The following is a 26,589-nucleotide window of genomic DNA, read 5'->3' on the forward strand; positions in this document are numbered from 1 at the left end:
GTTTGTCATTCACAGTAGCATGCAAAAATGGTCTCTGAGACATGTGCCCAGTTAAACCGTGGACAGAATTTTAATGCTGAGTCAGTAAGAAAGGCACCAATATCGGGCTCTGACTTTTAATTAAAAATTATTGAAGCCTGCTGCAGGCAGCAGAAAAGATAAGATTTGTACTTAGCCCTCATTACTGCATTTCAGCGTCTATTCCACACAGATTTCTCTCATATTGTCTTCCATCTTTCCACCTCTTTGATACAGGCAGCAAACAAACAGAACACAAAGAAGGGGACAGAAAACTGACTACCAAGATGAACACAAACACTCTGAGGTCTGTGTGTACTAACATCTGACCTCACAGATCAGATATTAAAACTGATAAAATATATGCACATGTACAGCAAGTCAGGATAGCACCTATTGTAGAATGTAGATACACAGGATCTGCCATTAAAAAGTTACTCATTAAATCCGTGCCTGCTGACATACAAGTTTGATCCTATTTTCCCTCTATTACCTGGATAAGAAGAAAACAACAACAACCTCCTGTCTGAAACCTATACCAAAAGCTGCACAGCAACTGGATCTCAGTATCAACTCCCTGCAATAATTACATACATTTCAAATGTTCTGCAGAGGTGCCAGCTCCCCATGGCACTTAACAACTACAAGTAGGGCAGACAGCAATTCTCAAACCTGTATTGTCCTCACATCAGTGGTGAGTTTGCAAGTTTGGGGGACTGGAGTAGGACATGGATGTTTTAAGGAATAATAACAGTACACATCTGAAAGATCTTTTTACCACCATTGTGTAGGTTATATACTTAACAGCAGACACTAGACATGTCTTAAGAGCCATGAAATGAATGCTAGCACAAGTAGCACATCTATGTGCTTATATGTGAGATGAAATCATAGGGCCATATGTATGGAATGCTATCTAGGAAGTAGGTGAATGATTTCATTCTCTGTTACAGGACTTTTTAAATTTGTTGGTTTCAACTTCAAACACTGCCAACCATATGAGCCATCAGCCATACAGCATTTGACCTCTGGAATTGCTTTACAGCTCTTGTGCAATGCAGAAAACAGAATGGGAATCAAAGCCAACTAGTCTATGTCCCAGGAGTTCTGTAAAGTGGGTCTGTCTGAACAGCCGACAGAGTATTTTTGGCTTTGTCTGACCACTTAAATCTGCCCACTTTCAGGCTGAAGTGAGGATTGCAAGGCATAGGAAAGCACATGAAAATCATGGAGAGGAACCAAATTTTTTGCTCCACACTGTCTGCTGGGTGACCTGATAGGATAACAGGCATGAAAGACAGTAGGTTTAGATCAGATATTAGGAAGAAACTCTTTACTGTAGGAAAGCTGAAGCACTGAAACAGGCTGAGGGAAAGTTGTGGAGGCCCCATCCCTGGCAGCATTCGAGGCCACTCAGATATGGCTACGAGCAATTTTGTCTAGTCAGAGGAGTTCCTGCCCATGGCAGGGGGTTGGAACAACATGATCTTAGAGGACCCTTCTAACCCAAGGCATTCTGTGGTCTTGTGAAGGACATGTGAATCAACTGGAGAGCTGAGGGTGCCAAGCTTGAGTCTACACAGTAATGCCCTCCTGATTCAGGAATGCCACGTTTTTTTCCTGATCATGTCTAATCCCTTTTGCTATTCCAAATGTCAACAGATGTCTTTTGATTTTAAAAGAGTATATTTATATATAGGTATAATTTTTCTCAATACCCAAAGAGTTAACTTCTCCTCATTATAGCATTCTAAATGGTGAGTGACCCAAAAAGGGGGGTTAAGTCATTAGTGACAGCCGTCTAGGAAATTATCCCATTCCTTAGGTTTGCAAAAGACTCCTTTCAGCCACACTTTCAGCTGGCTCCTTTCTCCTTTCAGTTAGAAGATTCCTTTCTAACTGTGGGGATTACATCACACTCTGGGTGCTCATCTTAGCCTGCTCCTCCAACAAGCTCTTGCTCATCCAATCCCTGCAAGACATCACCTTGTCCAATGCCTCAGCAGAAAACAGCTCTGGAGGAACCTGAAAAGTCTGGGTGGGGTGAACCCACTTAGAAACCTCATTACATTGGAGTGGAGCAAATGTGTCCTTGGGAAAAAAATCCTCTTCTGCCTTTACTGCTCTGGTGAAAATAGCAGCAATAATACAGACAGTAAAGCTTCAGCCCAGGAGGACATGTGGGTTTGTCCACCACACCATATTTTCACTGCCATTTGTTTCCTTTGGTTTTGTTTTTTTAATTTTTAATCCTTTTGCAAATATTGTGGTGTGAACGGCCACCAGGTCAAATGCTTCCAACGTGGCAAAAAGGGACTCAAAGAAAGCCCCAGCACTGCTGCAAATCTCCCTCCACACCTACCAGAAGCAACTGGAAGAAATAAACCAAGCTTTCTGACCTCTCCGAGCATTTAGGGTGGAGAGGGCAGGGAATGACCCAAGGTCAGAGTCACGGATAAAAGCTTCCCTGGAGGACTTCTGCCCCCATCCATCTCCCTGCCGCTATCCAGCTCCGCCCCTCAGCACTCCCTGAGCTCCTCGGCATCCAGCATCCGCACAGATTAAGCAGCGCTCTCCAGCGACGGTGCCGCACCGGGACTGCTCCTGCACCACGCCTGGGGGATTCTGCAATACGCCGAGGCAACAGCTTCCCTCCTGCCTGTGACAGCGACAGACACAGCCCTGCTAAGACCACATGGCCACTGCGGGAAAAGTAAGGACATCGCATTTCCCATCCTTCTTCCGGAGGTGCCCTGCTCCTGGTGACATCCGCTGCAAAAGCCTCAGCCTGCACACCACTCGGCGTGCCCTCCTCTCTCCTCTGACCTCACTCCCCCACCTCTTCCAAACCCCTGCGAATTTCACCAGATTCTGCTTTCGGACAACTGCACGTGTCCAGACCTGCGTTAGGTAGTGCATTCCCCCTCTGTCCTGCCCACCCGCTCAGGAGACAAAATATGGAATTGTGCTGCTCTGAAAAGCATCCACCTGCTCAATCCCACTCTGTGCTCCTGCTCTGGCAGCAAACGCAGCTCTTCAGCGGTGCCCTCTTCAGCCACCCATCTCCTGCCCTCAGCCTTGTCCATGGCAATACCCTTTTCAAGCTGCAAGCTCCATTTTGCTGATGCCAAACTGCTTTGAGTTGATCCGGAAGGGTTTGAGCGATGTCACACTCTGATCAAACCTTGGTAAGGGAAAAAATTATCCAGTTGCCAATCAGATGGGACAATGCCATAAACCCTCTCACTCACCTTCAGCCCAGTGTGTCACAAGGCTGACATCAAAGCTCTCCATAGGCATTTCCACAAAGTGGGGCCACAGTCCCCACGACAGCACAGTCTGGCCAGTAACATATGGGGATACTATGAAAAATCCACCAAAGCCATCAAAACCCAGTAACTTTCCAAGGCTATACCTGACACTCCTTGGGAGACAAACCACAAACACAGTTCCCTCAGACCTTGAACTAGGCCAGTGCTTATTGGACATCACTTGGTTTCAGGTGAAGCTGAGCATCACCAAGGTTGAACACCTCGGGCTCAGCTGATTGCAGGATGACTTCCCCCAACCCTGTGCTAAAGGCAAATGTTCCCATGCAATGTATTCCTCTCGGCTCCTTCCAGGTTATCAGGTGCAGGGCTGCTGTTGCCTGGGCCCCGGGAAAACCACTCTCTGTTGAGGAGGTGGAAGTTGCACCCCCAAAGGCAGGGGAAGTCCGGATCAAGGTAAAAATACATTTCAATAACCTTTTCTTCCTTCCTTGTGGGAATTGCTCTTCTTGTGGTTGACCTTCAGTATAACTCAGGGATCTGTGTCCTCCAAGGGGCTTTAATTGTCCAGAGCTGCCTTGGCTCAAATGCGCCATCTGCCAGGGGCTCCTTTTGGGACTAATCCTTGCCTAAGCTGGCACACAGGAATTCCTTTCTCCAGCCCTTGCTCTGCTGGACATGGCCCTGGTAGGGGCCTCTCTTCCATTTCCACCTGCAGCTCAGTGCAGAGGAAAACCTCAAGGAGCATTCAGAGTGAGCAGAAGGCAAAAGCCCAGCCTGGGCTCAGTCTGCTGCCATGGAGCACCAGCACTGACTGACCGGACATCGTAACACCCCTGAGAAAATTCCTTCCACAAACTGAGTAAGACAGAGGCCAGGACATCTACTTTTCCCTCTCCAAACAGCTTGTGGCCACAGGCATCTGTCGCACAGATGAACACCTCCTGCAAGGCTGCTTTCCCAAAGCAGAATTCCCAGTTATCCCTGGCCATGAAGGAGCTGGAATTGTGGAAAGCGTTGGAGAAGGAGTGACTTCTATGAAGCCAGGTAACTGACACACACACAAACACATGCCAAGGAATCAGCTCTCACACAGCAGGCAGCATCCTCAGAGGCACCTAACATGGGATATTGTTTTCTTCCAGGTGACAAAGTCATACCACTTTGCATCCCTCAGTGTGGGGAATGCAGCTTCTGCCGGAATCCTGAATCCAACTTCTGCCAGAAGTCCCAGTAAGTTTCCTTTGCCATCCCCTACACCCACATTGGATTGACTTTATGACAAATCTGTCAGCCACATCTGTGTTTAAGGCAATCAAATACAAATACTTGCATCTCCCCACAGTATTTCTGAACCACAACACCTGTTGCCAGACAAGACCAGCCGCTTCTCTTGCAAAGGGAAGCAGATCCACCACTTCCTGTGGGTCAGCACCTTCACAGAATACACCGTGGTCCCAGAGTACGCCGTTGCCAAGATAGATGCCGCAGCACCTCTGGACAAAGTCTGCCTGTTCAGCTGTGGGTTTTCCACAGGCTATGGGGCTGCCATTAATGCAGCCAAGGTTGGTATTTAGGCGTGTTTAGCACACCACAGCCACCCTCACAACCTCATCAATCCTGTGCAAAAGAAACCTCCCCACTTCCTCCTCCTCCTCTTCCCACTGGAGACTCACAGGGTCCCATTTGTGCAGGTAAAACCAGGCTCCACCTGTGCCGTCTTCGGCCTCGGAGGCGTTGGCCTCTCTGTTGTCATGGGCTGCAAGGCAGCTGGAGCTTCCCGCATCATTGCCGTGGACATCAACAGGGACAAGTTTGCCAAGGCCAAGCAGCTGGGAGCCACCGACTGCATCAACCCTCGAGACTTCCAGAAGCCCATCCAGGAGGTGCTCACTGAGATGACCGGGCAGGGCGTGGACTACTCCTTTGAGGTCATCGGGCACCCGGACACCATGGTAGGTGACACTTCAGCACCTGTCCTCACTGCCAGGTCATCACAGGATCCTCTCAGGGCAAAATCCATCCCCATGGGAAACTCCACACCCGCTGCCAGCACTGCTGGATGCAGAAAGGCAGGCTGTTGGCTTGGGGATAAAACTGTACAAATCTTAAAAGAGGCCACAAGCTCTCCAGGTCTGCTCCCAAGGGGGGATGTGTATTTTCAGATCACCAGGGAGGAGCAGGAGATGGCACAAAAAGAGCATTCCCCTGAACAACTCATCAGGGCTTTCTCTAATTCTCCTCCCTGTCCCATCAGATTGCTGCCTTGGCTTCCTGCAATATGAGCACTGGTGTCTGTATGATGGTTGGGGAATTGGATTCTGGTTCAGAGATTTCCATCGATCCCACACTTCTGCTGACTGGACGTACATGGAAGGGGACTGTGCTCGGAGGTAGTAACCTTAAGAATACAATCTAAATATTTCAGCTTTTCCATTCATGGTTGTTGACAAGTCAGAAATAGTAAAAAGAGGGTTTTCAAGTAGAAAACAACTAAAGAGCAGCACTGCGTTATCTGTACTGAAAATCAGCATGACACATGCAAATAAACCTCCACCTGTTTGACACAGTAACCCACTCGTCCTAAAGAGCAGAAAATCTCTCACAGGAGTCTGGCACCACCACTGGTTACTCAGTCCTGACCCTCACACTAACACTGCCTTACCAAAACAGCCTTTCTCCTGTTAATCATGCAGCTGCTTTCTCCTGTTTCTAGGCTGGAAGATGAGAGAAAGTATCCCCAAATTAGTTTCCAGCTATTTGGAGAAGAAATTCGACCCAGATTTGCTGATCACGCACACGCTGCCGTTCGCTAAAGTGAACGAGGGATTTGAGCTGTTACGTGCAGGAAAAAGGTGAGACCCTGACCAGCAGCAGTGAGGTTCAGCAACACCTCAACTCCTCCTCCTAAAATTCCAACAGGCAGAGCATGTAACACTGGCTTCCCAAAGAGCACCTGAGCCTCTTGGTGCTGCTCTGCTTTTGGGGAAGCAGGGCCTCACAGCTGAGCGGTGGCAAGACCTGCCCTAGCCCAAAGGGAAGAGCCCACGTTCAGCACAGGGAACCCTCCTGCTCATGGTTCAGCTCAGCACACATCCTGTGGCCTTATCCCCTGAGGGGTTCCCCTCAGCAGGGATTTGAAGGCTGCCCTGCTCCTGCACGCCTCATGCAGCTCAGTCAGGAAGAGGCTGGATGGCAAAGAAGTGGCCGGTCCCCAGGCACACCTGCCTGCCCCACTGCCTGCTCCTGAGCTGCAGCAAACCCTCCCTTCCCTTCCACTTTTCAGTATCCGCACTGTCCTGCTCTTCTGAAGGACGCAGCCAACCAAGCCGAGCACAGGGACCAGCGCAGCAGATGCTCTCCTGGCCCGGGCCCTTCCCAAGCAGCATCTCCTTGTAGGGCACAGGGACATGAGAATGAGGAATTCAGCTGTGCTGGTGTCACTGCTGCTCCAGCTGTCCCTGAACAAGATGCAGAAGGATGTCTCTCACAGGAAAATGCTTTTACTAATAAAGGCGTTTAAACAAACTCATCTGACACAGTGCACTCAATCAAAAAGACTCCATGGCCATGGGACAATCGGTTGACAGCAGGAACTCAGGTAGTGATTTCACTGATCTGTCTGTAACAAGGAATTATACTGGCAGGAATAGGCAGATCCATCAGCATGGCTCCAAGGGTGGTGTAAGCAAGAAAATATTGGGTTTTTTGACTGTGGGTTGATCTATTCAACACCTGGTCTACAGACATCTGACAGCATGAGCCTTTCTCAGAGGGGAAAAGGGGCTCTAGCACAGGAGCTAGCAGGGCTCTTTGCGGGAGCTTTAAACTAGGCTGGAAAGGGGAATGAGAAAATGCCCGGCTGGCCAGTGATGAACAGTGGCATTGTGTGCCCAAACCTGAGGAAAGGAGCACTAATGGGATCCCTCCATCTGCTTCACAAGTGTCGGCTACGAAGTACGACACGTGGAAATGTTTTTATACCAAGGAATGCCGCTTGAGGAACAAACAATGCTGACCTGGAAGCTTTTGCCCGGTGCCAGAGACTTGATTTTGTTGGCATAAGTGAAACTGCTGGGACAAGTCCTGTGACTGGTGTGCCCTGTTGGATGGTTACAGGCTCTTCAGGAGGGAAGGGCAGGGCAGAAGAGGCCAGGGGGTGGCACTGTATGTAACCGAAGGGTTGGAATGTATGGAGCTGTAATGGCACAGTTGAGAGGCTCTGGGTGAGAATCAAGGGGCAAACAAATAATGGAGATGTCACCATGAGTATCTACTATAGACCTCTCACTTTGCCATTTACTATTCTCTCCTAATTTTTCCTTCTTTGATTCAGATTCGTTCTCTTTACATCCTGATCTTAGTCTGGAGGCTTTTCTCCTCGTCCAGTTTAGATCTTGGAACAACCTCAGAGAAATCTACAGACCATAATGGGAGAGACACATTACACGTGCATTTCTGTTTCATCACATATAACTGTGGGTGCTAGAGGTGCTATGCCTAGGCTATCAGAAATCATAAATTAAAAATTTTCTCCTTACATTGCAGAGGGAAATTCTGTAGGACGTACGATGATCACAGCTGGTCTGACAAAGTAATTCATTCTAAGCACACACAAAAAAACCCCAAAAAACAACAAAGGCAGCAAGGCTATGATCCTAATGGTTGCCCCCCAAGCTGAGATATTCCATCAGTCTATGGCAGCGTGGACTCAAAATCAGCAGCTGCTGTAACAGTCCTGTTCTCTATTTTAACAATTTTCCCCCTCAAACTTTCTCCTTAATCTGGGTGAACTGAATCAATTCGTCTTTTTAGTAGACTTTTTTAGGGTTATTTTTTTTTTATCCCTGCTAGGTACAATATATTTGGGTGGATCTAACTCCCACTTTCCTTACATCATTTTCCTAATTCTGCTATCATTTTCTACAAGCTACACAATATTTCTGTTCTAACAGAAAGTAAAGCAGGAAGGCATCTTATAGAATAGTGAATTAGCAACACTCCTAACAAATGCAAAGCCATATCAGCTAGGATATGATCTGGTTTGTCATTCACAGTAGCATGCAAAAATGGTCTCTGAGACATGTGCCCAGTTAAACCGTGGACAGAATTTTAATGCTGAGTCAGTAAGAAAGGCACCAATATCGGGCTCTGACTTTTAATTAAAAATTATTGAAGCCTGCTGCAGGCAGCAGAAAAGATAAGATTTGTACTTAGCCCTCATTACTGCATTTCAGCGTCTATTCCACACAGATTTCTCTCATATTGTCTTCCATCTTTCCACCTCTTTGATACAGGCAGCAAACAAACAGAACACAAAGAAGGGGACAGAAAACTGACTACCAAGATGAACACAAACACTCTGAGGTCTGTGTGTACTAACATCTGACCTCACAGATCAGATATTAAAACTGATAAAATATATGCACATGTACAGCAAGTCAGGATAGCACCTATTGTAGAATGTAGATACACAGGATCTGCCATTAAAAAGTTACTCATTAAATCCGTGCCTGCTGACATACAAGTTTGATCCTATTTTCCCTCTATTACCTGGATAAGAAGAAAACAACAACAACCTCCTGTCTGAAACCTATACCAAAAGCTGCACAGCAACTGGATCTCAGTATCAACTCCCTGCAGTAATTACATACATTTCAAATGTTCTGCAGAGGTGCCAGCTCCCCATGGCATTTAACAACTGCAAGCAGGGCAGACAGCAATTCTCAAACCTGTGTTGTCCTCACATCAGTGGTGAGTTTGCAAGTTTGGGGGACTGGAGTAGGACATGGATGTTTTAAGGAATAATAACAGTACACATCTGAAAGATCTTTTTACCACCATTGTGTAGGTTATATACTTAACAGCAGACACTAGACATGTCTTAAGAGCCATGAAATAAATGCTAGCACAAGTAGCACATCTATGTGCTTATATGTGAGATGAAATCATAGGGCCATATGTATGGAATGCTATCTAGGAAGTAGGTGAATGATTTCATTCTCTGTTACAGGACTTTTTAAATTTGTTGGTTTCAACTTCAAACACTGCCAACCATATGAGCCATCAGCCATACAGCATTTGACCTCTGGAATTGCTTTACAGCTCTTGTGCAATGCAGAAAACAGAATGGGAATCAAAGCCAACTAGTCTATGTTCCAGGAGTTCTGTAAAGTGGGTCTGTCTGAACAGCCGACAGAGTATTTTTGGCTTTGTCTGACCACTTAAATCTGCCCACTTTCAGGCTGAAGTGAGGATTGCAAGGCATGGGAAAGCACATGAAAATCATGGAGAGGAACCAAATTTTTTGCTCCACACTGTCTGCTGGGTGACCTGATAGGATAACAGGCATGAAAGACAGTAGGTTTAGATCAGATATTAGGAAGAAATTCTTTACTGTGAGAAAGCTTGTTATAAATGCATAATATAAAGTTGGCTTTTCACAAGATGTGTGCTATATGATTAATAATGTTATGGTAAGGACATAAGTTTTTACTTCTGCTATTAATAAAGAAAGATAGGCATAGTGGTAATAGTTGATATAGTATGCTTAAACTGTTTGGCCGGGATAACATCCAGTGAACATGTAAAGAAGACCCTGCTATTGAGATACCAACTATCAGCATCTACCATCTGAAGAAAGTATGGACCAAGGCCCAAACTGGAGGTGATAATGAAGACATGGCCAAAAAACACGCATGCTCGAAAAAGGTAGACCTAAGGAACATGCAGAACAGTTCCTTGAATATGGAAACTAGTCTATGGAAAAATATGGATATTAAACAGACTGATGCAATAGAAAGGGTATTTAAAGAATGACTATGATAGAGCAGTGTGTGGACTTGGCTGAATGCCAAGTCACCCGGCCGCCATACTCTGCTTTTTTTATCTCCTTATTGTCTTATTATTTTATTAAATCTATTTCTTAAAATTTACATACAATGTGAACCTCGTTTTTCACAGGCTGAACCACTGGAACAGGCTGAGGGAAAGTTGTGGAGGCCCCATCCCTGGCAGCATTCGAGGCCACTCAGATATGGCTACGAGCAATTTTGTCTAGTCAGAGGAGTTCCTGCCCATGGCAGGGGGTTGGAACAACATGATCTTAGAGGACCCTTCTAACCCAAGGCATTCTGTGGTCTTGTGAAGGACATGTGAATCAACTGGAGAGCTGAGGGTGCCAAGCTTGAGTCTACACAGTAATGCCCTCCTGATTCAGGAATGCCACGTTTTTTTCCTGATCATGTCTAATCCCTTTTGCTATTCCAAATGTCAACAGATGTCTTTTGATTTTAAAAGAGTATATTTATATATAGGTATAATTTTTCTCAATACCCAAAGAGTTAACTTCTCCTCATTATAGCATTCTAAATGGTGAGTGACCCAAAAAGGGGGTTAAGTCATTAGTGACAGCCGTCTAGGAAATTATCCCATTCCTTAGGTTTGCAAAAGACTCCTTTCAGCCACACTTTCAGCTGGCTCCTTTCTCCTTTCAGTTAGAAGATTCCTTTCTAACTGTGGGGATTACATCACACTCTGAGTGCTCATCTTAGCCTGCTCCTCCAACAAGCTCTTGCTCATCCAATCCCTGCAAGACATCACCTTGTCCAATGCCTCAGCAGAAAACAGCTCTGGAGGAACCTGAAAAGTCTGGGTGGGGTGAACCCACTTAGAAACCTCATTACACTGGAGTGGAGCAAATGTGTCCTTGGGAAAAAAATCCTCTTCTGCCTTTACTGCTCTGGTGAAAATAGCAGCAATAATACAGACAGTAAAGCTTCAGCCCAGGAGGACATGTGGGTTTGTCCACCACACCATATTTTCACTGCCATTTGTTTCCTTTGGTTTTGTTTTTTTAATTTTTAATCCTTTTGCAAATATTGTGGTGTGAACGGCCACCAGGGCAAATGCTTCCAACGTGGCAAAAAGGGACTCAAAGAAAGCCCCAGCACTGCTGCAAATCTCCCTCCACACCTACCAGAAGCAACTGGAAGAAATAAACCAAGCTTTCTGACCTCTCCGAGCATTTAGGGTGGAGAGGGCAGGGAATGACCCAAGGTCAGAGTCACGGATAAAAGCTTCCCTGGAGGACTTCTGCCCCCATCCATCTCCCTGCCGCTATCCAGCTCCGCCCCTCAGCACTCCCTGAGCTCCTCGGCATCCAGCATCCGCACAGATTAAGCAGCGCTCTCCAGCGACGGTGCCGCACCGGGACTGCTCCCGCTCCACGCCTGGGGGATTCTGCAATACGCCGAGGCAACAGCTTCCCTCCTGCCTGTGACAGCGACAGACACAGCCCTGCTAAGACCACATGGCCACTGCGGGAAAAGTAAGGACATCGCATTTCCCATCCTTCTTCCGGAGGTGCCCTGCTCCTGGTGACATCCGCTGCAAAAAGCCTCAGCCTGCACACCACTCGGCGTGCCCTCCTCTCTCCTCTGACCTCACTCCCCCACCTCTTCCAAACCCCTGCGAATTTCACCAGATTCTGCTTTCGGACAACTGCACGTGTCCAGACCTGCGTTAGGTAGTGCATTCCCCCTCTGTCCTGCCCACCCGCTCAGGAGACAAAATATGGAATTGTGCTGCTCTGAAAAGCATCCACCTGCTCAATCCCACTCTGTGCTCCTGCTCTGGCAGCAAACGCAGCTCTTCAGCGGTGCCCTCTTCAGCCACCCCTCTCCTGCCCTCAGCCTTGTCCATGGCAATACCCTTTTCAAGCTGCAAGCTCCATTTTGCTGATGCCAAACTGCTTTGAGTTGATCCGGAAGGGTTTGAGCGATGTCACACTCTGATCAAACCTTGGTAAGGGAAAAAATTATCTAGTTGCCAATCAGATGGGACAATGCCATAAACCCTCTCACTCACCTTCAGCCCAGTGTGTCACAAGGCTGACATCAAAGCTCTCCATAGGCATTTCCACAAAGTGGGGCCACAGTCCCCACGACAGCACAGTCTGGCCAGTAACATATGGGGATACTATGAAAAATCCACCAAAGCCATCAAAACCCAGTAACTTTCCAAGGCTATACCTGACACTCCTTGGGAGACAAACCACAAACACAGTTCCCTCAGACCTTGAACTAGGCCAGTGCTTATTGGACATCACTTGGTTTCAGGTGAAGCTGAGCATCACCAAGGTTGAACACCTCGGGCTCAGCTGATTGCAGGATGACTTCCCCCAACCCTGTGCTAAAGGCAAATGTTCCCATGCAATGTATTCCTCTCGGCTCCTTCCAGGTTATCAGGTGCAGGGCTGCTGTTGCCTGGGCCCCGGGAAAACCACTCTCTGTTGAGGAGGTGGAAGTTGCACCCCCAAAGGCAGGGGAAGTCCGGATCAAGGTAAAAATACATTTCAATAACTTTTTCTTCCTTCCTTGTGGGAATTGCTCTTCTTGTGGTTGACCTTCAGTATAACTCAGGGATCTGTGTCCTCCAAGGGGCTTTAATTGTCCAGAGCTGCCTTGGCTCAAACGCGCCATCTGCCAGGGGCTCCTTTTGGGACTAATCCTTGCCTAAGCTGGCACATAGGAATTCCTTTCTCCAGCCCTTGCTCTGCTGGACATGGCCCTGGTAGGGGCCTCTCTTCCATTTCCACCTGCAGCTCAGTGCAGAGGAAAACCTCAAGGAGCATTCAGAGTGAGCAGAAGGCAAAAGCCCAGCCTGGGCTCAGTCTGCTGCCATGGAGCACCAGCACTGACTGACCGGACATCGTAACACCCCTGAGAAAATTCCTTCCACAAACTGAGTAAGACAGAGGCCAGGACATCTACTTTTCCCTCTCCAAACAGCTTGTGGCCACAGGCATCTGTCGCACAGATGAACACCTCCTACAAGGCTGCTTTCCCAAAGCAGAATTCCCAGTTATCCCTGGCCATGAAGGAGCTGGAATTGTGGAAAGCGTTGGAGAAGGAGTGACCTCTATGAAGCCAGGTAACTGACACACACACAAACACATGCCAAGGAATCAGCTCTCACACAGCAGGCAGCATCCTCAGAGGCACCTAACATGGGATATTGTTTTCTTCCAGGTGACAAAGTCATACCACTTTGCCATCCTCAGTGTGGGGAATGCAGCTTCTGCCGGAATCCTGAATCCAACTTCTGCCAGAAGTCCCAGTAAGTTTCCTTTGCCATCCCCTACACCTACACTTGACTTTATGACAAATCCGACAGGACATTAGTCAATCAAATACAAATACTTGCATCTCCCCGCAGTTTCTATGAACTACAAAACCTGCTGCCAGACAAGACCAGCCGCTTCTCTTGCAAAGGGAAGCAGATCCACCACTTCCTGTGGGTCAGCACCTTCACAGAATACACCGTGGTCCCAGAGTACGCCGTTGCCAAGATAGATGCCGCAGCACCTCTGGACAAAGTCTGCCTGTTCGGCTGTGGGTTTTCCACAGGCTATGGGGCTGCCATTAATGCAGCCAAGGTTGGTATTTAGGCGTGTTTAGCACACCACAGCCACCCTCACAACCTCATCAATCCTGTGCAAAAGAAACCTCCCCACTTCCTCCTCCTCCTCTTCCCACTGGAGACTCACAGGGTCCCATTTGTGCAGGTAAAACCAGGCTCCACCTGTGCCGTCTTCGGCCTCGGAGGCGTTGGCCTCTCTGTTGTCATGGGCTGCAAGGCAGCTGGAGCTTCCCGCATCATTGCCGTGGACATCAACAGGGACAAGTTTGCCAAGGCCAAGCAGCTGGGAGCCACCGACTGCATCAACCCTCGAGACTTCCAGAAGCCCATCCAGGAGGTGCTCACTGAGATGACCGGGCAGGGCGTGGACTACTCCTTTGAGGTCATCGGGCACCCGGACACCATGGTAGGTGACACTTCAGCACCTGTCCTCACTGCCAGGTCATCACAGGATCCTCTCAGGGCAAAATCCATCCCCATGGGAAACTCCACACCCGCTGCCAGCACTGCTGGATGCAGAAAGGCAGGCTGTTGGCTTGGGGATAAAACTGTACAAATCTTAAAAGAGGCCACAAGCTCTCCAGGTCTGCTCCCAAGGGGGGATGTGTATTTTCAGATCACCAGGGAGGAGCAGGAGATGGCACAAAAAGAGCATTCCCCTGAACAACTCATCAGGGCTTTCTCTAATTCTCCTCCCTGTCCCATCAGATTGCTGCCCTGGCTTCCTGCAATATGAGCACTGGTGTCTGTATGATGGTTGGGGAATTGGATTCTGGTTCAGAGATTTCCATCGATCCCACACTTCTGCTGACTGGACGTACATGGAAGGGGACTGTGCTCGGAGGTAGTAACCTTAAGAATACAATCTAAATATTTCAGCTTTTCCATTCATGGTTGTTGACAAGTCAGAAATAGTAAAAAGAGGGTTTTCAAGTAGAAAACAACTAAAGAGCAGCACTGCGTTATCTGTACTGAAAATCAGCATGACACATGCAAATAAACCTCCACCTGTTTGACACAGTAACCCACTCGTCCTAAAGAGCAGAAAATCTCTCACAGGAGTCTGGCACCACCACTGGTTACTCAGTCCTGACCCTCACACTAACACTGCCTTACCAAAACAGCCTTTCTCCTGTTAATCATGCAGCTGCTTTCTCCTGTTTCTAGGCTGGAAGATGAGAGAAAGTATCCCCAAATTAGTTTCCAGCTATTTGGAGAAGAAATTCGACCCAGATTTGCTGATCACGCACACGCTGCCGTTCGCTAAAGTGAACGAGGGATTTGAGCTGTTACGTGCAGGAAAAAGGTGAGACCCTGACCAGCAGCAGTGAGGTTCAGCAACACCTCAACTCCTCCTCCTAAAATTCCAACAGGCAGAGCATGTAACACTGGCTTCCCAAAGAGCACCTGAGCCTCTTGGTGCTGCTCTGCTTTTGGGGAAGCAGGGCCTCACAGCTGAGCGGTGGCAAGACCTGCCCTAGCCCAAAGGGAAGAGCCCACGTTCAGCACAGGGAACCCTCCTGCTCATGGTTCAGCTCAGCACACATCCTGTGGCCTTATCCCCTGAGGGGTTCCCCTCAGCAGGGATTTGAAGGCTGCCCTGCTCCTGCACGCCTCATGCAGCTCAGTCAGGAAGAGGCTGGATGGCAAAGAAGTGGCCGGTCCCCAGGCACACCTGCCTGCCCCACTGCCTGCTCCTGAGCTGCAGCAAACCCTCCCTTCCCTTCCACTTTTCAGTATCCGCACTGTCCTGCTCTTCTGAAGGACGCAGCCAACCAAGCCGAGCACAGGGACCAGCGCAGCAGATGCTCTCCTGGCCCGGGCCCTTCCCAAGCAGCATCTCCTTGTAGGGCACAGGGACATGAGAATGAGGAATTCAGCGGTGCTGGTGTTACTGCTGCTCCAGCTGTCCCTGAACAAGATGCAGAAGGATGTCTCTCACAGGAAAATGCTTTTACTAATAAAGGCGTTTAAACAAACTCATCTGACACAGTGCACTCAATCAAAAAGACTCCATGGCCATGGGACAATCGGTTGACAGCAGGAACACAGGTAGTGATTTCATTGATCTGTCTGTAACAAGGAATTATACTGGCAGGAATAGGCAGATCCATCAGCATGGCTCCAAGGGTGGTGTAAGCAAGAAAATATTGGGTTTTTTGACTGTGGGTTGATCTATTCAACACCTGGTCTACAGACATCTGACAGCATGAGCCTTTCTCAGAGGGGAAAAGGGGCTCTAGCACAGGAGCTAGCAGGGCTCTTTGCGGGAGCTTTAAACTAGGCTGGAAAGGGGAATGAGAAAATGCCCGGCTGGCCAGTGATGAACAGTGGCATTGTGTGCCCAAACCTGAGGAAAGGAGCACTAATGGGATCCCTCCATCTGCTTCACAAGTGTCGGCTACGAAGTACGACACATGGAAATGCTTTTATACCAAGGAATGCCGCTTGAGGAACAAACAATGCTGACCTGGAAGCTTTTGCCCGGTGCCAGAGACTTGATTTTGTTGGCATAAGTGAAACTGCTGGGACAAGTCCTGTGACTGGTGTGCCCTGTTGGATGGTTACAGGCTCTTCAGGAGGGAAGGGCAGGGCCGAAGAGGCCAGGGGGTGGCACTGTATGTAACAGAAGGGTTGGAATGTATGGAGCTGTAATGGCACAGTTGAGAGGCTCTGGGTGAGAATCAAGGGGCAAACAAATAATGGAGATGTCACCATGAGTATCTACTATTGACCTCTCACTTTGCCATTTACTATTCTCTCCTAATTTTTCCTTCTTTGATTCAGATTCGTTCTCTTTACATCCTGATCTTAGTCTGGAGGCTTTTCTCCTCGTCCAGTTTAGATCTTGGAACAACCTCAGAGAAATCTACAGACCATAATGGGAGAGACACATTACACGTGCATTTCTGTTTCATCACATATAACTGTGGGTGCTAGAGGTGCTATGCCTAGGCTATCAGAAATCATAAATTAAAAATTTTCTCCTTACATTGCAGAGGGAAATTCTGTAGGACGTACGATGATCACAGCTGGTCTGACAAAGTAATTCATTCTAAGCACACACAAAAAAACCCCAAAAAACAACAAAGGCAGCAAGGCTATGATCCTAATGGTTGCCCCCCAAGCTGAGATATTCCATCAGTCTATGGCAGCGTGGACTCAAAATCAGCAGCTGCTGTAACAGTCCTGTTCTCTATTTTAACAATTTTTCCCCCTCAAACTTTCTCCTTAATCTGGGTGAACTGAATCAATTCTTCTTTTTAGTAGACTTTTTTAGGGTTATTTTTTTTTATCCCTGCTAGGTACAATATATTTGGGTGGATCTAACTCCCACTTTCCTTACATCATTTTCCTAATTCTGCTATCATTTTCTACAAGCTACACAATATTTCTGTTCTAACAGAAAGTAAAGCAGGAAGGCATCTTATAGAATAGTGAATTAGCAACACTCCTAACAAATGCAAAGCCATATCAGCTAGGATATGATCTAGTTTGTCATTCACAGTAGCATGCAAAAATGGTCTCTGAGACATGTGCCCAGTTAAACCGTGGACAGAATTTTAATGCTGAGTCAGTAAGAAAGGCACCAATATCGGGCTCTGACTTTTAAAAAAATTATTGAAGCCTGCTGCAGGCAGCAGAAAAGATAAGATTTGTACTTAGCCCTCATTACTGCATTTCAGTGTCTATTCCACACAGATTTCTCTCATATTGTCTTCCATCTTTCCACCTCTTTGATACAGGCAGCAAACAAACAGAACACAAAGAAGGGGACAGAAAACTGACTACCAAGATGAACACAAACACTCTGAGGTCTGTGTGTACTAACATCTGACCTCACAGATCAGATATTAAAACTGATAAAATATATGCACATGTACAGCAAGTCAGGATAGCACCTATTGTAGAATGTAGATACACAGGATCTGCCATTAAAAAGTTACTCATTAAATCCGTGCCTGCTGACATACAAGTTTGATCCTATTTTCCCTCTATTACCTGGATAAGAAGAAAACAACAACAACCTCCTGTCTGAAACCTATACCAAAAGCTGCACAGCAACTGGATCTCAGTATCAACTCCCTGCAATAATTACATACATTTCAAATGTTCTGCAGAGGTGCCAGCTCCCCATGGCACTTAACAACTGCAAGCAGGGCAGACAGCAATTCTCAGACCTGTGTTGTCCTCACATCAGTGGTGAGTTTGCAAGTTTGGGGGACTGGAGTAGGACATGGATGTTTTAAGGAATAATAACAGTACACATCTGAAAGATCTTTTTACCACCATTGTGTAGGTTATATACTTAACAGCAGACACTAGACATGTCTTAAGAGCCATGAAATGAATGCTAGCACAAGTAGCACATCTATGTGCTTATATGTGAGATGAAATCATAGGGCCATATGTATGGAATGCTATCTAGGAAGCAGGTGAATGATTTCATTCTCTGTTACAGGACTTTTTAAATTTGTTGGTTTCAACTTCAAACACTGCCAACCATATGAGCCATCAGCAATACAGCATTTGACCTCTGGAATTGCTTTACAGCTCTTGTGCAATGCAGAAAACAGAATGGGAATCAAAGCCAACTAGTCTATGTCCCAGGAGTTCTGTAAAGTGGGTCTGTCTGAACAGCCGACAGAGTATTTTTGGCTTTGTCTGACCACTTAAATCTGCCCACTTTCAGGCTGAAGTGAGGATTGCAAGGCATGGGAAAGCACATGAAAATCATGGAGAGGAACCAAATTTTTTGCTCCACACTGTCTGCTGGGTGACCTGATAGGATAACAGGCATGAAAGACAGTAGGTTTAGATCAGATATTAGGAAGAAATTCTTTACTGTGAGAAAGCTTGTTATAAATGCATAATATAAAGTTGGCTTTTCGCAAGATGTGTGCTATATGATTAATAATGTTATGGTAAGGATATAAGTTTTTACTTCTGCTATTAATAAAGAAAGATAGGCATAGTGGTAATAGTTGATACAGTATGCTTAAACTGTCTGTTTGGCCGGGATAACATCCAGTGAACATGTAAAGAAGACCCTGCTATTGAGATACCAACTATCAGCGTCTACCATCTGAAGAAAGTATGGACCAAGGCCCAAACTGGAGGTGATAATGAAGACATGGCCAAAAAACACGCATGCTCCAAAATGGTAGACCTAAGGAACATGCAGAACATTTCCTTGAATATGGAAACTAGTCTATGGAAAAATATGGATATTAAACAGACTGATGCAATAGAAAGGGTATTTAAAGAATGACTATGATAGAGCAGTGTGTGGACTTGGCTGAATGCCAAGTCACCCGGCCGCCATACTCTGCTTTTTTATCTCCTTATTGTCTTATTATTTTATTAAATCTATTTCTTAAAATTTACATACAATGTGAACCTCGTTTTTCACAGGCTGAACCACTGGAACAGGCTGAGGGAAAGTTGTGGAGGCCCCATCCCTGGCAGCATTCGAGGCCACTCAGATATGGCTACGAGCAATTTTGTCTAGTCAGAGGAGTTCCTGCCCATGGCAGGGGGTTGGAACAACATGATCTTAGAGGACCCTTCTAACCCAAGGCATTCTGTGGTCTTGTGAAGGACATGTGAATCAACTGGAGAGCTGAGGGTGCCAAGCTTGAGTCTACACAGTAATGCCCTCCTGATTCAGGAATGCCACGTTTTTTTCCTGATCATGTCTAATCCCTTTTGCTATTCCAAATGTCAACAGATGTCTTTTGATTTTAAAAGAGTATATTTATATATAGGTATAATTTTTCTCAATACCCAAAGAGTTAACTTCTCCTCATTATAGCATTCTAAATGGTGAGTGACCCAAAAAGGGGGTTAAGTCATTAGTGACAGCCGTCTAGGAAATTATCACATTCCTTAGGTTTGCAAAAGGCTCCTTTCAGCCACACTTTCAGCTGGCTCCTTTCTCCTTTCAGTTAGAAGATTCCTTTCTAACTGTGGGGATTACATCACACTCTGAGTGCTCATCTTAGCCTGCTCCTCCAACAAGCTCTTGCTCATCCAATCCCTGCAAGACATCACCTTGTCCAATGCCTCAGCAGAAAACAGCTCTGGAGGAACCTGAAAAGTCTGGGTGGGGTGAACCCACTTAGAAACCTCATTACACTGGAGTGGAGCAAATGCCTCCTTGGGAAAAAAATCCTCTTCTGCCTTTACTGCTCTGGTGAAAATAGCAGCAATAATACAGACAGTAAAGCTTCAGCCCAGGAGGACATGTGAGTTTGTCCACCACACCATATTTTCACTGCCATTTGTTTCCTTTGGTTTTGTTTTTTTAATTTTTAATCCTTTTGCAAATATTGTGGTGTGAACGGCCACCAGGTCAAATGCTTCCAACGTGGCAAAAAGGGACTCAAAGAAAGCCCCAGCACTGCTGCAAATCTCCCTCCACACCTACCAGAAGCAACTGGAAGAAATAAACCAAGCTTTCTGACCTCTCCGAGCATTTAGGGTGGAGAGGGCAGGGAATGACCCAAGGTCAGAGTCACGGATAAAAGCTTCCCTGGAGGACTTCTGCCCCCATCCATCTCCCTGCCGCTATCCAGCTCCGCCCCTCAGCACTCCCTGAGCTCCTCGGCATCCAGCATCCGCACAGATTAAGCAGCGCTCTCCAGCGACGGTGCCGCACCGGGACTGCTCCCGCTCCACGCCTGGGGGATTCTGCAATACGCCGAGGCAACAGCTTCCCTCCTGCCTGTGACAGCGACAGACACAGCCCTGCTAAGACCACATGGCCACTGCGGGAAAAGTAAGGACATCGCATTTCCCATCCTTCTTCCGGAGGTGCCCTGCTCCTGGTGACATCCGCTGCAAAAAGCCTCAGCCTGCACACCACTCGGCGTGCCCTCCTCTCTCCTCTGACCTCACTCCCCCACCTCTTCCAAACCCCTGCGAATTTCACCAGATTCTGCTTTCGGACAACTGCACGTGTCCAGACCTGCGTTAGGTAGTGCATTCCCCCTCTGTCCTGCCCACCCGCTCAGGAGACAAAATATGGAATTGTGCTGCTCTGAAAAGCATCCACCTGCTCAATCCCACTCTGTGCTCCTGCTCTGGCAGCAAACGCAGCTCTTCAGCGGTGCCCTCTTCAGCCACCCCTCTCCTGCCCTCAGCCTTGTCCATGGCAATACCCTTTTCAAGCTGCAAGCTCCATTTTGCTGATGCCAAACTGCTTTGAGTTGATCCGGAAGGGTTTGAGCGATGTCACACTCTGATCAAACCTTGGTAAGGGAAAAAATTATCCAGTTGCCAATCAGATGGGACAATGCCATAAACCCTCTCACTCACCTTCAGCCCAGTGTGTCACAAGGCTGACATCAAAGCTCTCCATAGGCATTTCCACAAAGTGGGGCCACAGTCCCCACGACAGCACAGTCTGGCCAGTAACATATGGGGATACTATGAAAAATCCACCAAAGCCATCAAAACCCAGTAACTTTCCAAGGCTATACCTGACACTCCTTGGGAGACAAACCACAAACACAGTTCCCTCAGACCTTGAACTAGGCCAGTGCTTATTGGACATCACTTGGTTTCAGGTGAAGCTGAGCATCACCAAGGTTGAACACCTCGGGCTCAGCTGATTGCAGGATGACTTCCCCCAACCCTGTGCTAAAGGCAAATGTTCCCATGCAATGTATTCCTCTCGGCTCCTTCCAGGTTATCAGGTGCAGGGCTGCTGTTGCCTGGGCCCCGGGAAAACCACTCTCTGTTGAGGAGGTGGAAGTTGCACCCCCAAAGGCAGGGGAAGTCCGGATCAAGGTAAAAATACATTTCAATAACCTTTTCTTCCTTCCTTGTGGGAATTGCTCTTCTTGTGGTTGACCTTCAGTATAACTCAGGGATCTGTGTCCTCCAAGGGGCTTTAATTGTCCAGAGCTGCCTTGGCTCAAATGCGCCATCTGCCAGGGGCTCCTTTTGGGACTAATCCTTGCCTAAGCTGGCACACAGGAATTCCTTTCTCCAGCCCTTGCTCTGCTGGACATGGCCCTGGTAGGGGCCTCTCTTCCATTTCCACCTGCAGCTCAGTGCAGAGGAAAACCTCAAGGAGCATTCAGAGTGAGCAGAAGGCAAAAGCCCAGCCTGGGCTCAGTCTGCTGCCATGGAGCACCAGCACTGACTGACCGGACATCGTAACACCCCTGAGAAAATTCCTTCCACAAACTGAGTAAGACAGAGGCCAGGACATCTACTTTTCCCTCTCCAAACAGCTTGTGGCCACAGGCATCTGTCACACAGATGAACACCTCCTGCAAGGCTGCTTTCCCAAAGCAGAATTCCCAGTTATCCCTGGCCATGAAGGAGCTGGAATTGTGGAAAGCGTTGGAGAAGGAGTGACCTCTATGAAGCCAGGTAACTGACACACACACAAACACATGCCAAGGAATCAGCTCTCACACAGCAGGCAGCATCCTCAGAGGCACCTAACATGGGATATTGTTTTCTTCCAGGTGACAAAGTCATACCGCTTTGCCATCCTCAGTGTGGGGAATGCAGCTTCTGCCGGAATCCTGAATCCAACTTCTGCCAGAAGTCCCAGTAAGTTTCCTTTGCCATCCCCTACACCTACACTTGACTTTATGACAAATCCGACAGGACATTAGTCAATCAAATACAAATACTTGCATCTCCCCGCAGTTTCTATGAACTACAAAACCTGCTGCCAGACAAGACCAGCCGCTTCTCTTGCAAAGGGAAGCAGATCCACCACTTCCTGTGGGTCAGCACCTTCACAGAATACACCGTGGTCCCAGAGTACGCCGTTGCCAAGATAGATGCCGCAGCACCTCTGGACAAAGTCTGCCTGTTCGGCTGTGGGTTTTCCACAGGCTATGGGGCTGCCATTAATGCAGCCAAGGTTGGTATTTAGGCGTGTTTAGCACACCACAGCCACCCTCACAACCTCATCAATCCTGTGCAAAAGAAACCTCCCCACTTCCTCCTCCTCCTCCTCCTCCTCTTCCCACTGGAGACTCACAGGGTCCCATTTGTGCAGGTAAAACCAGGCTCCACCTGTGCCGTCTTCGGCCTCGGAGGCGTTGGCCTCTCTGTTGTCATGGGCTGCAAGGCAGCTGGAGCTTCCCGCATCATTGCCGTGGACATCAACAAGGACAAGTTTGCCAAGGCCAAGCAGCTGGGAGCCACCGACTGCATCAACCCTCGAGACTTCCAGAAGCCCATCCAGGAGGTGCTCACTGAGATGACCGGGCAGGGCGTGGACTACTCCTTTGAGGTCATCGGGCACCCGGACACCATGGTAGGTGACACTTCAGCACCTGTCCTCACTGCCAGGTCATCACAGGATCCTCTCAGGGCAAAATCCATCCCCATGGGAAACTCCACACCCGCTGCCTGCACTGCTGGATGCAGAAAGGCAGGCTGTTGGCTTGGGGATAAAACTGTACAAATCTTAAAAGAGGCCACAAGCTCTCCAGGTCTGCTCCCAAGGGGGGATGTGTATTTTCAGATCACCAGGGAGGAGCAGGAGATGGCACAAAAAGAGCATTCCCCTGAACAACTCATCAGGGCTTTCTCTAATTCTCCTCCCTGTCCCATCAGATTGCTGCCCTGGCTTCCTGCAATATGAGCACTGGTGTCTGTGTGATGGTTGGGGTATTGGATTCTGGTTCAACGATTTCCATCGATCCCACACTTCTGCTGACTGGACGTACATGGAAAGGGACTGTAATTGGAGGTAGTAAACTTAAGAATACAGCCTAAATATTTTAGCTTTTCCATTCATGGTTGTTGACAAGTCAGAAATAGTAAAAAGAGGGTTTTCAAGTAGAAAACAACTAAAGAGCAGCACTGCGTTATCTGTACTGAAAATCAGCATGACACATGCAAATAAACCTCCACCTGTTTGACACAGTAACCCACTCATCCTAAAGAGCAGAAAATCTCTCACAGGAGTCTGGCACCACCACTGGTTACTCAGTCCTGACCCTCACACTAACACTGCCTTACCAAAACAGCCTTTCTCCTGTTATTCATGCAATTGCTTTCCCCTGTTTCTAGGCTGGAAGATGAGAGAAAGTATCCCCAAATTAGTTTCCAGCTATTTGGAGAAGAAATTCGACCCAGATTTGCTGATCACGCACACGCTGCCGTTCGCTAAAGTGAACGAGGGATTTGAGCTGTTACGTGCAGGAAAAAGGTGAGACCCTGACCAGCAGCAGTGAGGTTCAGCAACACCTCAACTCCTCCTCCTAAAATTCCAACAGGCAAAGCATGTAACACTGGCTTCCCAAAGAGCACCTGAGCCTCTTGGTGCTGCTCTGCTTTTGGGGAAGCAGGGCCTCACAGCTGAGCGGTGGCAAGACCTGCCCTAGCCCAAAGGGAAGAGCCCACGTTCAGCACAGGGAACCCTCCTGCTCATGGTTCAGCTCAGCACACATCCTGTGGCCTTATCCCCTGAGGGGTTCCCCTCAGCAGGGATTTGAAGGCTGCCCTGCTCCTGCACGCCTCATGCAGCTCAGTCAGGAAGAGGCTGGATGGCAAAGAAGTGGCCGGTCCCCAGGCACACCTGCCTGCCCCACTGCCTGCTCCTGAGCTGCAGCAAACCCTCCCTTCCCTTCCACTTTTCAGTATCCGCACTGTCCTGCTCTTCTGAAGGACGCAGCCAACCAAGCCGAGCACAGGGACCAGCGCAGCAGATGCTCTCCTGGCCCGGGCCCTTCCCAAGCAGCATCTCCTTGTAGGGCACAGGGAGATGAGAATGAGGAATTCAGCTGTGCTGGTGTCACTGCTGCTCCCACTGTGCTTGGACACGATCCAGAAGGATGTCTCTCTTAAGAAAACACTTTTACTAATAAAGGTTTTCTGTCAAACTTGTCCCATGCAGTGCATTCATCAGAAGTGTTTCCAGAGGACATGAGGTGCTCCCCCTCACAAAGAAGGCCTTTCCTTCACACCCTTAGTCTCAGCAGTGAGCAACGGCCTTTGCTCCTCCTCTCTGCTGTCTCCCACCTTCATCTGCTTCACTGACGTGGGGCCTCTCCTCTCTGCCCTCCCTCTCAGCTGGGTGAATGCTGCAGCTTCCAGCAAAGCCCAGCAAGGAAACCACCCCTGCTGCTGCTGCTCTGAACCATATTATATAAAGCAGTAGATGACTTTCTTATTACGATGTAGCTCTCATACAGCATCCGTGGATGCGGTTTTATTTTGGCAAATGTTCTTGTACTTTTAATATGTTTTCCACACCAAGTCCCACAGTAAATTACAAAACAACCCTGAAAAATTTTCCCCAAATAACAGGATTGTCACTCCAACACGTTCATTCTGCTAAACAGAACCTTCTTTCAGTGCTGAACAGTGGACCCACAACACTACCAGGCCTTTTGACCTCTTTTGTGCAACACTTACCACATCCCACAGCCCTTTGAACTTCTGGAAACCCCTTAGCACAATGAGCAATTACACAGAATATCAAGAATACACAAATCAGTTATCAAAGGTAAACAAATTCCATCCTGTTCGCCAATTTTTAGTGACTTCTGCACATATCACTGCCATGACATAAAAGTTAGCTATAATTCTCTTAACCACTTTTTAAACAATAAGACAATATAATTCAATAAATGTTGATTGAGTTCTAGCACTTCCCTAATGAGAAAACTCCAAGAACTTCCTTCCAATAAAAAATGTTTCCCTAATACTGCACATGCATCTGCACCGTCTTTATTTTATACAAGTGACAAGTCTCAAAAACATAAGCAATTTGCCAAGTATCTGTCTACCGAATATAAACACAAATAAATCTGTACAGGATTGGGACAAAAGATAATATTCCTTTTGGGAAAAAATCTAAACCTAGATGAAAAAAAAATTCATCAGTATAAAAAAACTCTGCCTGAAGTAAATTGGAACTCGCACTTAACCAATTCTTTTTGAACTGATGCTACGTGAAAAATCGGGCAAGCCCTTCTGAGTACTGAGGAGCTCTCCACTACAGCAGGGCCACCTGGTGGTCGACTGTCCCTGCTCTCCGGGCCGGCTGCCTTAGATCTCGGAGATTCTCCCACCCCTTTAACATCACCAGCTGGGCAGGACTTGAGATTTCAGCAGATAATTAGAGAGTTCCTCAAATTCTGATCGATTCCTAAAACATCACTTGTTTCACAGCTGGCCAAATAATTACGTTTGAAAACAAAGACATCTATACAAACCAGAAGAAAATGCTGCCAAGTGCAAAGAAGGAGGTGACAGAACAACTTTCCCCACTTCTATCTTTCAAATTTCCCTTGCATAGTTAGTTTAATATTAACATATTAAAATCAGCACATATTGGATCAGCTTTTTGTGTTTTATTTGGTTTTCAATGAATGCAGATACCTGAGAATATTTAATTGCAAAACTCCCCAAATTACTTATTTCCATATCTAAAATATAAAACATCTTTCAGCATCTCAGCTTCACGTGTCTCTACTTCAAAACTGTCATGGTCACTTTCACACTTATTTTGGGTACATTGGATTTGTTTTGAAAAGTTACTTTACTCTAGTATACTTTAGAATTATACTAGGATTAATTAGTGAAATTATTCCTAAAGTTTTTCCTTTGGAACAAACCATTGCTTGAGTTACCAGACAATATTTAGATTTATTTTTACAAAACCAGAATATTTCAATTACCTAGGAATTATCCAAAGAAATACCAACCAGCTTTGAGCACTTTTGGACATAGTCTCAAGCTGCGTCAGGGCAGGTTTAGGTTGGACATCAGGAGGAATTTCTTCACAGAAGGAGTGATTAAACATTGGAATGGATTCCCCAGGAAAGTGGTGGAGTCACCATTCCTGGAGGTGTTTAATGAAACACTGGACGTAGCACTCAGGGCTATGGTCTGG

General features: G+C 47.2%; 3 protein-coding genes across 3 annotated transcripts; all 3 read left to right on the top strand.

The window, feature by feature from the left end:
* Nucleotides 1-2,366: 2,366 nt before the first annotated feature.
* On the top strand, nt 2,367-6,815 carry LOC136291350 (alcohol dehydrogenase 1-like). Its single transcript, XM_066186327.1, has 9 exons — nt 2,367-2,731; nt 3,642-3,743; nt 4,193-4,334; nt 4,433-4,520; nt 4,633-4,852; nt 4,982-5,242; nt 5,545-5,680; nt 6,004-6,142; nt 6,574-6,815. Exons 1-9 carry the CDS (start codon nt 2,714-2,716, stop codon nt 6,596-6,598), a joined length of 1,131 nt encoding a protein of 376 aa, XP_066042424.1. The 5' UTR covers nt 2,367-2,713; the 3' UTR covers nt 6,599-6,815.
* A 4,436-nt stretch (nt 6,816-11,251) lies between these two features.
* Nucleotides 11,252-15,688, top strand: LOC136291351 (alcohol dehydrogenase 1-like). Its single transcript, XM_066186329.1, has 9 exons — nt 11,252-11,616; nt 12,528-12,629; nt 13,079-13,220; nt 13,319-13,406; nt 13,506-13,725; nt 13,855-14,115; nt 14,418-14,553; nt 14,877-15,015; nt 15,447-15,688. Exons 1-9 carry the CDS (start codon nt 11,599-11,601, stop codon nt 15,469-15,471), a joined length of 1,131 nt encoding a protein of 376 aa, XP_066042426.1. The 5' UTR covers nt 11,252-11,598; the 3' UTR covers nt 15,472-15,688.
* Nucleotides 15,689-20,125: 4,437 nt separating this feature from the next.
* Nucleotides 20,126-24,571, top strand: LOC136291352 (alcohol dehydrogenase 1-like). The gene is made up of 9 exons (XM_066186330.1): nt 20,126-20,490; nt 21,402-21,503; nt 21,953-22,094; nt 22,193-22,280; nt 22,380-22,599; nt 22,738-22,998; nt 23,301-23,436; nt 23,760-23,898; nt 24,330-24,571. The coding sequence occupies exons 1-9, from the start codon at nt 20,473-20,475 to the stop codon at nt 24,352-24,354; spliced, it is 1,131 nt and encodes a 376-aa protein (XP_066042427.1). The 5' UTR covers nt 20,126-20,472; the 3' UTR covers nt 24,355-24,571.
* The last annotated feature ends 2,018 nt before the right edge of the window (nt 24,572-26,589 follow it).

The sequence above is a fragment of the Chamaea fasciata genome, unplaced genomic scaffold (assembly GCF_029207755.1).
Source record: "Chamaea fasciata isolate MVZ Bird 193981 ecotype frontalis unplaced genomic scaffold, bChaFas1.0.hap1 SCAF_6, whole genome shotgun sequence".
Classification (NCBI taxonomy): Eukaryota; Metazoa; Chordata; class Aves; order Passeriformes; family Sylviidae; genus Chamaea; species Chamaea fasciata.